At 36.3% G+C, this 14,722-nt stretch overlaps 1 protein-coding gene across 6 annotated transcripts; it reads right to left on the bottom strand.

Annotated features, from left to right (window-relative positions):
• Positions 1 to 1,842: 1,842 nt before the first annotated feature.
• Positions 1,843 to 13,696, bottom strand: LOC124410979 (rho GTPase-activating protein 190). 6 transcript variants are annotated; one of them, XM_046889749.1, is made up of 24 exons: positions 13,627 to 13,696; positions 11,329 to 12,535; positions 10,179 to 11,089; positions 9,880 to 10,089; positions 9,703 to 9,714; positions 9,112 to 9,298; positions 8,889 to 9,004; positions 8,557 to 8,709; positions 8,224 to 8,462; positions 7,936 to 8,137; positions 7,591 to 7,761; positions 7,236 to 7,487; positions 6,968 to 7,146; positions 6,683 to 6,866; positions 6,371 to 6,582; positions 5,830 to 6,243; positions 5,308 to 5,547; positions 4,968 to 5,168; positions 4,795 to 4,886; positions 4,303 to 4,684; positions 4,080 to 4,211; positions 3,691 to 3,741; positions 3,498 to 3,594; positions 1,843 to 3,391 (listed from the first exon to the last, which is right to left on the bottom strand). In XM_046889749.1, exons 2-24 carry the CDS (start codon positions 11,497 to 11,499, stop codon positions 3,193 to 3,195), a joined length of 5,007 nt encoding a protein of 1,668 aa, XP_046745705.1. In that variant the 5' UTR covers positions 11,500 to 12,535; positions 13,627 to 13,696; the 3' UTR covers positions 1,843 to 3,192. The 6 variants fall into 6 exon arrangements, with proteins under 6 accessions (XP_046745705.1, XP_046745704.1, XP_046745709.1 ...); XM_046889748.1 differs by having other exon boundaries at positions 13,335 to 13,693; XM_046889753.1 differs by having other exon boundaries at positions 6,046 to 6,243; positions 13,335 to 13,693.
• Between the last annotated feature and the right edge of the window lie 1,026 nt (positions 13,697 to 14,722).

Raw genomic sequence — 14,722 nt, 5'->3', positions numbered from 1 at the left:
AAATAGAAAATAATTAGGGATGTCCGAGACACTTACTCCAGCTCATCCTAATCAATTGCCTTTAGCCCATTATCTGAAATGACCCACCGCTTGGAAATCATGTTGTTGCTGTTTTTTTTTTTTTTTTTTTTCTTACTGAACTACTTTTTTTCTCAACATTATATTATTAATTCTGTTTTATATTCTAGATTCTTACAAAATACACAGTCAAGCATTGAGAAAGACAGAGACAGACTTAGAAAGTTATATAAATATAAAGAGTTAGACATCGAGAGACGACTCGCGTTATACTCAAACTTCCTCAAGTTTTAATAATAGAAAAATAAAATAAGATAAACGCGACAATGATCTAGTAAAAAATAATTATACGTATTATTGTTATTATTATTATTAATGATAGTAATAATAATAATAGTAACGACAATGATATTTTAATATGTATCCGTAGCCAAATATACATGATGGCCGAACGTAAGCGGCGGCAGCAGCAGCAGCAGCAGCAGCAGCAATAGCACTAGCAGCAGCAACAATATATACACATTAAAAAGCATATAGTTACAAATATTATTTTTGTTTGTTTTTTTTCCCTTCCATTTTCTCTTTAGCCGGAGACACACTCTTTTCTATAAATAATTATTATTACTATATTAATCGTAAGATTAGCGCAAGTTACATTTAAGACTTTTAATTTATTATAATAATCGGATTTGTTTTCCTTGTTCGATACAATTAAACTTCTATTCGAAACAGGGGGCAGATAGATCTCCTCCATCTTGTTCAGTTGTTCAGTTGTTATCTATTAATATTTATTTTCGACCAATCCGTAAAAACATTGTGCTTCTTAGTATTCTTCAATTCCTGCGTCTTCATTTTTAAACATTCCATTTTATTCCATCATTTCTCTCTTCATCTCTTCACGTCGTTCGTCTTCCGCCTCCTTTTCTTCTCGTTATACTTACGCATAAATACATACATTATACATATATAAATCCAATTCACATTTCTACCACTCTTCAAAGTGGAATTACTATTACTATGATTTTCGATTTTTCATCCTTATTTCCCTTCCGAGAAAATTACAACTCTCTAAATCCATCTCATCACCGCATCCTCATCACACAATAATTGCTCGTCACATATCGTATCATCGCAAGCAATATTATATATAAAATAACGTGTTCGAGGCTAACGTCGCTTTCAAATCTTTCAACGAATCGAATCGTAGTGAGTATTATGTATCGGTTTTTAACGGGCGTCGGTTTGGAGGAAAAAAATCCGAAACACAGCCTCGTGTGAGAAAGAAAATATTTCGCTTACCAAAGAGGGAGAAAAAAAATAAATAAATTAAAAAAAAAAAAAAAAAAAAAACGTATGACATCGATGTAATTTTTTCCCCTCAGCCTATAAAACGTTGGCTAATATTGCAAGTCTACGATGTGATATTTAAAGGGATGAAAAATAAAATAACAATAACGAAAACAGATCGACTGCCGATCAGATCTATCAAGTCATATGAATTTTCAGTAGAAGAGCGTTGGACCTTAATTTTTGTTTTCACTTGTTTTTCAGTAAAAAAAAAAAAAAAATGTTCGGAAAGAATAACTGCGATACTTGATAAACGAAAGAGATCATACAAAGGATAATTGGGATATAAACAGAGATTCTTGTTCTGAAGAAAAAATCAAATATATGTATGATAAGATTTAAGTGCTTAGTCTGCCGAGGGTGTAATATCATGTCACTATACATAGCTATGGTAAAAGATTCCTCTACGCATTCTACTTCACGTGATACGCAATCCGTACAAAATTTATTTTTTCATCAATTTTCTCTATTTCTCAATAATACCGTTCTATAGACATCGAAAACTGTTTCAAGTGGAAAATATTTAAATATCCGAGCTCCGAATGTTGATTGGATTGTGCGGGTTTGGCTTAATTATTTATTACTTCGTTCATTTTTTATTTTCTATTGTTTCTTTCAATCTTCCCTTGCCATTGATTTGTCGTTAATTGGTTTCATTGTTTTTCTCTTCTTTTGTTTTGCCGTCACTGTTGTCAATATTGTTATTATTAGTATTACTATTATTATTATCATCATCATCATAATCTCTCATCGATATTATTAGTATTATTATTATCATTATTATCAATAATACGAACTATTAATTACCATTACGAACGTACGAATGTATAAAATCTTATTTAGTATTCGGCCTAATGATCACGTATGTACGTATATAGTATGTATGTAACCACGTAAATACAACGGATACTAGATATTATTATTATTATTATTATTATTATTAATATTGTTATTATCATTATTATCAAGTAGTAGGAAATTGAGAATATTAAAGAATAATTATTTTAAATTCATTGTCTATTACAGACTAACTCGATCTAGAAAGTCTTTTTAGGTGATGAATGAAGGGAGGAAATACAAAAAAAATCAGTCAATCATATGTAACGGATACACCGAGAACAAAATAAAAAATAAAAAATGAACAAAAACAAAGTTCGAATTTGTAAATCATTTTAATTTGATCTTTCGTAGTGTTTAAACATTGTGTCATCAGGGTAGGTGAGTTAAAACTTTTTAAGCTGCGAAGAGGTGAAAAACAAAACAACGTTTTCTTTCTTAAATGTATAAATAAATAAATAAGAAGGTAAAAATAAATAATCAGTTAAAGCTCGATGATACACGGCGCGCGGGGAGACGTTAAACATTTCAAGGAAAATAATAGAATAAAGAGAAAATTGTTATGCTTGTACACAGACAGGACAGTCATCTTTTTCTCTGTCAACTTCTTCTACTTTATTTTCCTATAGATAAGTAACTAAAGATGAAAGAAGAAGAGAAGAAAAAAAAGGAAAAAAACAAAAAAAAAAATTACTTCCAAAGTTAATTGAAACAGTCGTTTTGTTGAAAGATTGTTTGTAACCGACGGACGCCTCAATATCTAAGCCATCAATTATTATATGTATATAAATATGTTGCAAACAATTTCGAAAGCAATACTTTTACAATACTTTATACACAAACTAGACTTTTGTTACGTTTTAGGGCAGACTCCGTTCGCGCTTTTGACAATTATTATTCTCATTATTATTATTATTCTTATTGTTACTATTATTATTATTATTATCATAATTATTAGCATTAGTGTTACTTATCAGTTAATCACGGTCACTAAACCATTACAATAGCTTCTTTCCCACAAAAGAGGAACGGATATTGGTCGATCATTGTCTGAACTACGTCTTCTAGGAACGGCCTCATCGCCTCGAACCTTCCCATATCGTTGAATTCAATTGGTAACAAAGTCGGCCACCAACAAATAGCTAAATTTTTACTATCCATGCTATTCGATTTGCAATTCTCAGCTACTCTGTAAAATTATGATCATTATTTACGTTAGCCAGTTCGTTAATATCGCTTCGCTACATCACACTAAATATATATCCGTGCAATTTATAAATATATAATATACTCACTTTACAAAATGCTGAAAAATATATTTCAGAACGTCAAAATTTATCGGATTCAATTTTTTAAGCATATGTCTCAAAGCAAGCAGTCTTCCGCTACGATCTGAAATTTTCAAAATTAACAATGACTTTTCTACCGCCGATCAAATATAAACATATATTTAAAAACATATTCTGGTTAATAATTTCATAAACTGACCTTCCATGTTCATGCAAGTAGCCGACATTGGTTTACTGATCGCACGTGCCCCTGAAATTTAATGCACGATGTTGCGATTAACGTTTAGAAACGGATATTCGTAACAGAAAAGAAATTTCGCGTTTACAGAGATTTGATAAAATAAAATAACGCGTAATTTTTTCACTCTTCTTTTGTGAAAACTAAGGTGTTTCATACTTCAGGAATGCTTCAGGAATTTCTGTTCCAAGAGGAAAAGAAGTCTACGCAACAGCCGAAGTGATTGACGTCAAACTTCAAGCTCGTATATCGTTTGATATATTTTTGGAAAGGTGTGATGATACTTGAAATGTGATATCGATTAGAAAAGATCTTTTATAAAATTATGCGAGTAAAATAAAATTGCTCACCAGAAATATCCTCAAGCTCGCTCATTCTTTCCTTGTCAATAAGAGGCGGTAGCCTTTTTGAAAAGAAATCTTTAAGAGCCGTGGCAACTGCGTTTACCGGAATATCGAGGGAATGAATGTCTATGTTGCCATCTGCGGAAGTAAAAAGGCAATTCATCGACGACATTCCAATTATGCATAATCAGTGGTTGATATTTCGTCGCTGGAGAAAAAAAATACCGACCTTCCTCAAATTTCTGGAATAAAAGTTCAACGTGTGCTCTGTTTCCTGGTACTCTATATATACCCTCAGAGTCCAACCCTTCGTCTTCGACGAACTGTACACATTTTTCAAGGAAAAGTGGAATCCGATTCGTCTCGCTTTGAGCAAAGTCCTCGATAAGAAGTTGCTGAGATTGGCCGGATATCGTCCCGGCACTTCCACCCTTTGTGTTCTTTTGTTTTTGCTGCTTCTTTTTCTCTCGCTCCTTCTCCTTCTCCGCGTTCCTTTTCAGCTTTTCCTCCTTCTGTCTTCTCTTCTCCAATTTTTCATCCTCCTTAGCTTTTTGTTTGTCTTTTTTCCTCGCCAATTTATCGCCGTCCTTACCTTTGGTCAATATGCCGAACTAAAAACGAAAATTATACATATTGGAATAAAGGAATATTGATGATTGAACGAAACAATGAATACCACTCATCGCTACTAAAACGATTCTTCCAATCGATTTACACTCACACTTGGAGAATTTATTTCTCTCGGCGAAGAAACTTCCAGGCTAGACTCGTCGTCAGGAATATTGCCGTAAGCATTGTCCATTCTCGGTTTATCTGAACAGAATGAAGTAAAATAGAAATAACCGTACACCATGTGGCCAGTGATAGTACAATTAAATAACATCATAAACTCACAAGGTGCGCCAAGAGCCTCTTGAGACATGTGCTTAATATTCAAATGGTGCTGTAACATAGCGGATGAATACTCTTGTTGCGCCGAAAGATTACCAAATCGCTTTCTCAAATTTTGCACAGCCGATTTGCGCGGTTTAATACGTGGCCCGGACAGATGATCAGGCTCGCTAGACTCCGAACTGTCAGGAGTTTCGCTGGAAACTGATATGGGAAAATATTGAATGGAATAAAAAATGAAAGCAGAAAAATGAGCTTTACAAAAATTATGAGGACCATTTTTTTTCTGCACAAATTTCAGATATGATTACTGTAATAGATTTATCGATATGAAAATGTATACCTCTTTCCATGGTATCATGTCGCCAGTTTTTGTCCTCTTTAATTGTGTAATTGAGTCGTGTTACGCCTTCGCCGCCTCCCAAACTTGACAATAGAGGAACTTTTGGGGTAGCGACAGGTATCGCTGTACGTTTTTTACGTATTCGTTTGTGCGTCAATGATTTTTTGTTACCTTTACCTAAGAATTCCATTGCCCTTTGCCGCTCTGGAGAACTCGAATCCGAATCAGACTCGCTGTAAGCTGTAAGAAATTACAAAATCATCGGTTAGTCGATTATTAGGAGAAGTTCAGAGGTTTCGGATCCCTGTGAAGTAAGTACGAGACGTTAACCATTCTTGAGTTCGTCTACAATTCAAAAAACGGAACGATTAAGATACAAAGTTTTTTCACAAAAAGATGTGAAACAAGAATCACCATAAAGAAAAAGAAACTGAAAAAGAAGCAACGTTCAAAAACAATTTGAAAAAAACAAAAAGAAAAAGAAAAGAAACCAACTAAAAACAAAACAAAATAAACGCTCACATGGCTGTCCTTTTTCTCGCCGATGTCGTAATTTCGATTTATTGTTGCCAAGGGGATCGTGAACTAGGGTGTACATGTAATCACCCTCATAAGGCGTGTACAAATTTGGAACGACGTCTTTAACTTGTGCGTATTCTGAACCGAGATCAACTAATTCAGGCGTAGCTAACGGCGCGTGACCCAAATTAATTTTTGAGCCATGTTCGTCTTTTTCACCTATCTTCATCCTTCCAATGACATCCGTGACGTTTGAAAAGTCTTTTAAATTTATTTTCCCAGGTTGTTTCAACGTCTGACTGTTTCCCTTCGGCCGAGGCTTTGTTTGAGATATATTACGACGACCGGTTGTAAATGCCCGATGAGAATATCTGTTTATTCCCCCATCTTGAGGCATAAACGTCTCTTTCATCCATCCTGCAAAATTGATATTCAACTCAACATTCGAATAACGACGAGACAGTGTTAAATAAGAGAAAGAAAACAAAAAAAAAAATAATTTTGTACATACTGTGCGTTATGTGAAATGGAAGTGCGATTTTACCAGTTAATTTGCTGGTCACGTCACCGCCCTTTATCAACAGTTCCCTGTCGGCATCCTCGCGATGAAAATCAACGTGGCTGTAAATATCGCTGTCGTCGCTCGGCGTCGCTCTGTTATCGTGGAAATGTTCGATAAGCCCTGACTCCCCAAGATCACCGTCGGGTGTGAGTTGCTCGTACGATTCAGACCCGCTCCTAAAAGTAACAGACATACTACTGGAGGTTAGAGATACAATTCAATTTCTTCCTTTCAAGGAGAATTATGTTACATACAGCTAGATGACAATTGCACGCGTATTTGAAATCCGCTTACCCATCGTCGGGCGTCTGAAGGTGATAACTCTCATGCCTAGGCGGCGGCATCGGATGCAGAGCAGAGTATTCCAACGTTCCTTCACCACTGTCGTTCAAATTGCCGGGTTCTTCCATGTTGAAGGCCTGCTCAATCTCTGGTTTTTTTTCCCAAACCTCCTTGAAGAACGGAGTGTAGAACGCGGCTAAATTCGCACAATAAACACAGTTAATTGGGAAGGATAAAACAGGCAGAGTTTCTAAAATCTTAAGAGAATACTTTAGTACTTTCCAAAACGTAGCTTACTTTTTTGTTGACAACTCGAAGCGGAAGTCATAAAATGCGCCTGCAGTCTATCGGCAGTCGCGTTACCTTCTGTTATCAATAAATGACTCAGATCTGAATTGAAAAAAGCATTTGCTCCGCCAGTGTCCGTCACAGCCATTATTTGGATCGGCAGATTTGGAATGTTCATAGAGAACGCGCTGTAAAAAAATCGATCAATTAATTGAATTTGTTGCGGATAAATGACGTCAAATGATGTCAAATATATCCTAATTAATTATCTTCTTACTTTAGCGTAGCAAGAGAGGCTTTCCTTTTCGTCGAATAGACGAGAATAAAGCCGTGAACTAGTTCGTCCCTGAAAGCGTTTGCTCCGTGAAAGCTAGATATAATAACGGCGACACGTCTCTTAGATTCGCCTAAAAATGTCTCCAGCACGATGGAGCGATCGCCGCTCAAGAAGCAGCATTGATGACTGAGTAAAGGGCCGAGAACATTTTCCACTGAGTACGGATCTCCGCAAAACATGCACATTATTATTCTGTGAACGTAAAAGAAAAATTGAACGCACAACGTTTCAACGATCGTAATTTGACATCGTCACCTAAATATTTCTCACGAAAAACCTATCATCGTCGACCCACCTTATGTCCGGCTCTAAGCACTCGATTACGCTTTGATATATGTTCAGAAATCCTGCTCGATGATTTATAGACTGTATCAACTGTTGCAGGGCATCTTTGACCAGCGCGGCGGGAAACCTTTTATTCTGTTCCAATTCTTCGACGCATACATCGATGAACGGACATTGTAAGCTGTAAAAAAATCCTTGTTACTAGAAATTATGCTAGAGTTCGGAAATTTTAAAAGACAGATCCAAGCTCCTGATTTTTCAAAATTTTTCTTGCTCGCGCTATCAACGCATGAACTTATTTGAAAGTAATTGCAATTTGTTGGAATCGCTTTTTTCCGTCTCAACGTTTATTCACCTGTCGGCTAAATTTTGTCCTTCCTCGCGAAGCCTCAAGGCTTCCATTTCGTCGATACAAGCATCGGCTACAAACATGATGACGATAGGGAGGCCTTGAAAGGGAAGCCTGTCTTCCTGTTCCAAGTTAGACAGAAGAGTCTTTTCGAGAGAAGATCGTATGTACTCGAAGGATTCCTCGTTTGAGTAGATACAAAATGATCCTGAAATAAAACGACATTGAATCGTATCCAAATACAGATCAAGAGTGAAGTATCGATCGAAACGAAATAAAGAAACGATCCCTTACCGTGAGGCATGAAATCTGAGGTCGTGAAGGAATTGTGAGGAAGACCGACATCGCCCTCGATAACTCTGTAACCGAGAGTGTATATTTGCATGTCAATTTCCACTTCGTCGTCTTCAGTCTGGGCCTTTATCTCGCATGCAAATTCTTCGCCCAGTCCGTTACACCCCAAGATAACCAAATTCAATTGATTATTATCCGAAGTTAGCTGCCATTGACTACTGTGGTTCCAAGAAGATGGCCTGAAAAACGAACAGTCATTATTCATACAATAAAAACAAAGCTGTCATACGAGAACAGAAAAAAAAAAATTGATTCGTTTCAATTCGATTCTACCTGTGCGCTTTTGTTCCTAATATACGCTCGATCAAAGCATCCATACAATTTGGAAACGCCGGACAGTGTTCTCTGATTGGACAGTGGACGAAACCCAGATGTTGAAACAACATCAATTTTCTGTCTTGATCTAGCCTATCCAAAGCCTTATACCTGCGTAGAATGATATCAATATTATCTGTGCATCTTAAAAGGGTTTTAAGATCACTTTTTCACAAGCTTATCCTCCGTTACTTTTTTTTCTAGTTGTACCATCGACTTGAAGAAATATTTGCAGCTATGTTTATCTACTTGTACACAAGTTTCTCGATTTAGTTTCTGCAATGTTTTACCTAAAGTCATCGACCAGGGCATCGGTTATTTCCTTTATATCATCCTGAGTAATTGTTCCAGAGGGTGCTATACTTTTGAAATGATAAAAAAGATCCGCGTGTTCAAGAAGCAGCTCCTGTAACCAAGAGTAAACGGTTTGTATTTACGAATTTCATTGTTTTCCCTGGTTAACTCTGGTTTAGAAGATGCTTTATTTTGTAATGGACAAACTGTTTTAATTACCTGAAAATTGTGCTTCGCCTTTTCGATAATTTCTTTCTGATGCTGATCGTAAATTTCTTGGCAATCGACGTGAGATAAAGCCTCGAAACATTCTCTACCCATGAACAAAACTCTGACTTCCGACAAGTGTTTGCCCGGTGTAACGTACCCAGTTTCTTCAAGTAACTGTTTGAACTGTTTTTTCCATCTACAAAAGTAAAATGAGAATTAAAATTTACGATCAGAAATTCGAATGTTAGTCAAACAAAACCCAAACACTTTGGACGACACTTGACAGAAGGTAGGAGGAAAAGAAAAAAACTTTGAACCACATAATACAGAAGAGGCTGAAGTTAGTAATGTTAACGCAACGGAACATGCGGAATTTTAGAACGACATTCTAGTAGTTCGATTATCAAAATATTAGTATGTTTTGTTCATTAGACCGCCTAAATTCCAGGCAATTCTAAAGGCATGAAGTAACAATTTTTTCCAAACATGCGTCGTTGAAGTAATGTTACTATCTTCAACCTCGTTAGAACAGTACAACGGTTAATCGACACCAAACACACGTCATGCCTTGATTATTAAATTTCATTTGTGTAATTTTACCTTTTCGGAAGTCTGCGTGGAAAAAGAGAAAAAATAATTTAAAAAAAATACGCCGCCCAAAACGAAGCAAAGCATTAGTACGTGTGATAGTAACGTAGGTAAGTATGTAATGTGAGGTAGTTCGATGATTTCATTAAACGGTTTCAATATATCAAACTTATCAGTTTCGAAACTTACTCCAAGCGTTTTTGCTCTTGTTGAAGAGCGTTGATGTGATTTTTAAACACAGTCTCAGCTTCAGGCGTTTCCAGAACGTCGTAGGGTATCTTAGAGCCGTTATTTTCACCAAAATCATAATCAATCCACGGTATATCTTCGGGACATTCGTAGAAATACTGATGAAAATCGGGATGCTCTTTTATGAATTGTTGAACGGTTGACCACTCTCTGAAAATAGTTATACAAAATGCGTTGAATACTGAATAAGAACGATAGCGAAAACAGCGAGCTATTCTATTCCCTTGATAGAACCTTACTCGTTAATCAGATTTGCGATATCTGGGCAAATTTCGTGAAGTACATCCGGTAACATATCCAAATAGCCTTGAATTTTCTTGGCCATTTGTTCGTCTTTTAATTTCTTAATATGTCGCCTGAACAGCCTTTGAGTAGCGTCGATGCCAAACAATTGTACAAAAGCAACGAATTCCTTGTGCTGCGATAATTTCTTAGATGCCTGAGACCAGAGGGCACGGTAATCGGTAACGTGAATTCGTATCAGTCTCTGCAGAGATTCTGTAGATGCGTCAAGGAGCTCTTTCCTGGCTCTAGCAGCTTCGGCGAAGGGAATAACTTTACTGCGCATTTTAGTTTTGTCGATAAGTTGTGCCAATATCATGAAAGAAAGTTCAATGTTTATATTCTCGTGCGCCGAAGTTTCGACTATAAGAATTCCGCCTTTGTACTCTTTCCTGGTTACCAGCTTCTCCGCTTCCTTGACGTACTGCTCGTTAGCGTCGTCATTTTTAGTAGTCACCAACACTACAGGCTTCTTCGTCTTGACCAAATTGTTCAAGATATTCGCCACGATTTCAACCTGCTTTTCTATTGACCTGTGAGGGACGACGCTAACGTCGAACACGCATATAAATCCATCGATGTTGAGCTTTCCGTCCGGCAACACTTTCTGCTCGTATTCTTTCTCTATGCCGAGCTGATTCTTACATATATACATCAGCTTTTCGGCGCTAGATATCTTTGTAGCCGCGCATCGTTTTGCGTAAGGTTCCATCTTGCCACCTTTGAACGGCTGGAACGAGGCGTCGTCGATAAATTCCGTGTGCTCGATAACTTGGAACTGAAAATCTGTGCCGTCTTCGGACGACTTGACAACCTCGCCCCAGTATAGAAAATGATCGTTGTTAACAACTCGACCGCTGAAATCCGACTGGAATAAGGAAAGAGAAAAAAGACGCAGATAATTTCTCAGGATTATTTCAACTTACATGGCGTGAATATCGTCGGAGTACAAAGACCTGATTCATAACAAACTATTGAGAACAAGTTTCATTGAAACTATACGTAAAGTTAAAGTAAATCTGTTACATGCAACGAGATGAAAATGCTGCGACGAACTCTTGCGAAAAAATAAAATAAAAATTATATGCTAATTTCGTTGTTTTTTACCTGTGACAATACCGATATATGATCAACACTGTAGTCATCGCTAAGTGATCGCATGAATCGATTGCAGAGACAAGATTTTCCCACTCCTAATTGTCCCTTGTCTTTTTCAGTCCCAGAGAGTCCGACAACGGCGACATTGATGCCTCGAACATTATCAGTTTTTCGTGCCATATTGACGGTTGAAATTAATACAAATATTTTATATTTATTCAAGATTATGCGTATTAGAATTTTTTTAATTATTTGTTCAACTTCTTCGCTTTTTCTTTGTTAAGAGATTTGATTCCGGTGATTTAAAAATTGCTTTTTACCCCTCAAACTTTAATCTCTTTATTCAATTTAGTTACCCAGAGTTTCGTTTTTTATTTTCATTTCTTTTCTTGTGTTCTAGTCTTTCTTTCTCAGTTCGCGTGGGTCTTTTCTTTGATTTAAAATTATTGACGATTCATTTTATAAATACAAAATTCATTATTATACGTTTGTTTCTCTCTTTCTTTAACCATATCATCGTTATGGCAATAATGTTATGGAAAATATTAAAATAATTATAAAATCAACAACAAAATGGTTAAAATTAAAATTAATTAGTTTAAAAAAAATGACATCACAATTCAGCTTTCTTTTGACTTATTGGATCGTTTCTTTTTTAATATACTAAATGTTAAATGGTCACGTATAAAAGACATTCAGTCAAGTCGATTCAAATCTCTTCTGATGCGAATCGTACTACTATTAATTAATACTCTAAACCTATATCATCTTATTTTAATTTGTTTCTACTTGTTGGTTTCTGTGAGAATGTAATTTTTATTTTCGTTTTGTCTTGTGTTTTTTTATTGATTTTTATTTCTTTTTTACCTTTGTCTCGCTTAGCGTCTATGTTTCATCTATTTTATATATCTTGAATCAGCCTCAACAAGAACAAGAAAAAAACGACTGTGTTGAGGAATTACTCTGTGGCGCTTCGGTCATCTGCGCTTGAACCGACAATTGTTGACTTGACGAAAAAAATTAAAATTCAGTATTCGTACTTTGAGTTAGAGTTAACGGTGTTTTTTTTTTTTTTGTTTTATTTATTTATGTATTCAATCGATTGTTCAATCGATTATTTTTTGTTCGTTTTATGTTTCTTATATTTTTATCACGTCAATGAGCAACTGTTGCGTATTTGGAATGGCACGATAATGACATACGACAACGTATGTCCCTGGAAATTGAAAATACTCGTATGATTCACTTAATTTTTACAGTACGTGTTCGATCAAGTGGTAAATGAAAATATGACACATTGACAAAATGAGTTTACCGTTGCAAAAAGAAGAAGGTATAAAAAAAAACGGAAAATGGAATCGGAGAAGAATGCTTATCTGTTGATTATCTCAAATGTTTGAATAAATTAGTAAAAAGAAAAAAATCGACAAACGGGCGAGTTGATTTTTGCGAGAGAATTGTGTCTGTCCAATTCTCTTTTCACTGTCTTTCTATACCTCTCTGTAAGTATGCACGATTTTTTACGTTGAAAAAAGAAACGAGGAACGGGACTAAATTGACTTCACGCAATTTCTTCGAGACGAGTTGTGTTTTTGTTTCTTTCTAAATAGCATAGATGAGAAAAATTGAATTTTAGTATTGTAATATAATGACAGATGTACAACGAATATGAAATCAATATGGATTGTATACAACAGCGGCAAATTTAGCAGTAGCTATGGGTAAAAGTTTTATTATGACCACCCGTGACTGATCGAAATATTACACACTCAGGGTAGCAATAATTCTGAAGAAAAGATACACATGTATTTAACGTGCCTCGTAATAATGCCGACAGCGCGTTAGACATCACACATACACACACACACACACGTAAAACACAAAATGGAGAGATTGAAATCAATCTCGAAAATAAAAATCCACGGGTGGTAAACATGGGATAGACTTTAGGGTGGAGGGGGATGAAAGGCGTGAAAAAAAAATTCAATATAAACGAAATTGCAATATTTTCTCACCGATCTGTCTGGCACACACGCTCTTTCACCGTCACACTTAATTTTCGTTTTTCTCTCTTTTTTTTTTAATCGAATTGTGTGTGTGCGTATGTATCTGTATGTGTGTGTGTATGTATGTATGTACTGTGTGAATAACTATGTATTTTTCTTCTACTTGTAGCTTAAAAGTTTACACCCGGTTCGATCCGATTATCACGTCTGATCCTCGTGAGTATGTTCAGATAATCATTGACGAAATTACTTCGCGAAACCGCAAAAATAGCAAGCATAGAAGTAACTTCACGTCAAATACCTAGTACAGCCCCTTATGGGAGCCATCTTTGTAGGTGGGCTCGACAGTCAGGGGAGCAAGCCTGATGTTTCTTGAACGAGTAATATTTATCGTGCTTCGCCCAGAAACGCCGGGTGTTACCAATCAGCTGACACCTTAAGGCCTCAATTCTGTTTTACTTGACAAAAGACAAACGCCGTCCGCTGTCCAATAGCCGTACAGCTTAAGCTCTGGGCTGTACGATGATCAGATTTTGGCAGATCTTACAATTTATTTTGAGATGCATTCGGAGTATGCACTCCAATCACTCGGAGCGCTTGAATCCAGTTATAAATGCTCTAATCGACGGTCTCGCGTGAAATTCACTCAACTTTAGAGAGACTGATTATAAAAGGCCTAACTTTAGCGTGACGACTCTAAGAACCCTGATGATAAAACAATTATCTTCTATGCTTATACGAAGGAGTTAACTGTTTTATCATCCGGGTCCGTAGTTATTTGGATTATAATCGTCACGTCAATACCTATGTGAAATTGGCATACGACTTTCAATTTTTTTTAGAATTACTTGTGCCAAATAATTGCTCTCAAGGTGATTATAAATTCGTATTTTATACCTCTAAAACAAGTTTCATCCTGATCGTTTGAGTGGTACAAGTGTTTTGGCTCACCGCGATTTTGAGGTTTTCATACAACGCGACTTTATAAAAACCTATTTCGCGTTACAAAGCGCTACTCAAACCAAGGGGCATATTACGGTTTTTCACTTGTAACATTTCCCACCATTCAAGCATTCCGATTGATTGACTAAATTTGGCAAGCCAATCAGAATGCTTAGATGGTGGGAAATGAGAAAAGTGAAAGATCGTAGCAAGCCCTCAGGCTCGATTCTAGACCAAATAGTTCGCCAAAGGTTTAGGAGAGGGCACCAAAACACCGTGGCCGTTTTTCATGTACAGAAATGTTTCTGACACAAATCGACGCAGCCAGGAAACCGATGTAATTGCTGTGTCTGATAGACCCAGCCAATGATATCGCTTTGGGTTGAATTGTGTCGCAGGAGTGGAAAACGCGCTCCTTTTATCGAGAATTTGAACAAAGGGAACAACACAAGAAC

Source organism: Diprion similis, chromosome 10 (genome assembly GCF_021155765.1).
Source record: "Diprion similis isolate iyDipSimi1 chromosome 10, iyDipSimi1.1, whole genome shotgun sequence".
Taxonomy (NCBI): Eukaryota; Metazoa; Arthropoda; class Insecta; order Hymenoptera; family Diprionidae; genus Diprion; species Diprion similis.
Note: the sequence above shows the minus strand (reverse complement) of the source record. Positions and strands in the feature narration are given on the sequence as shown.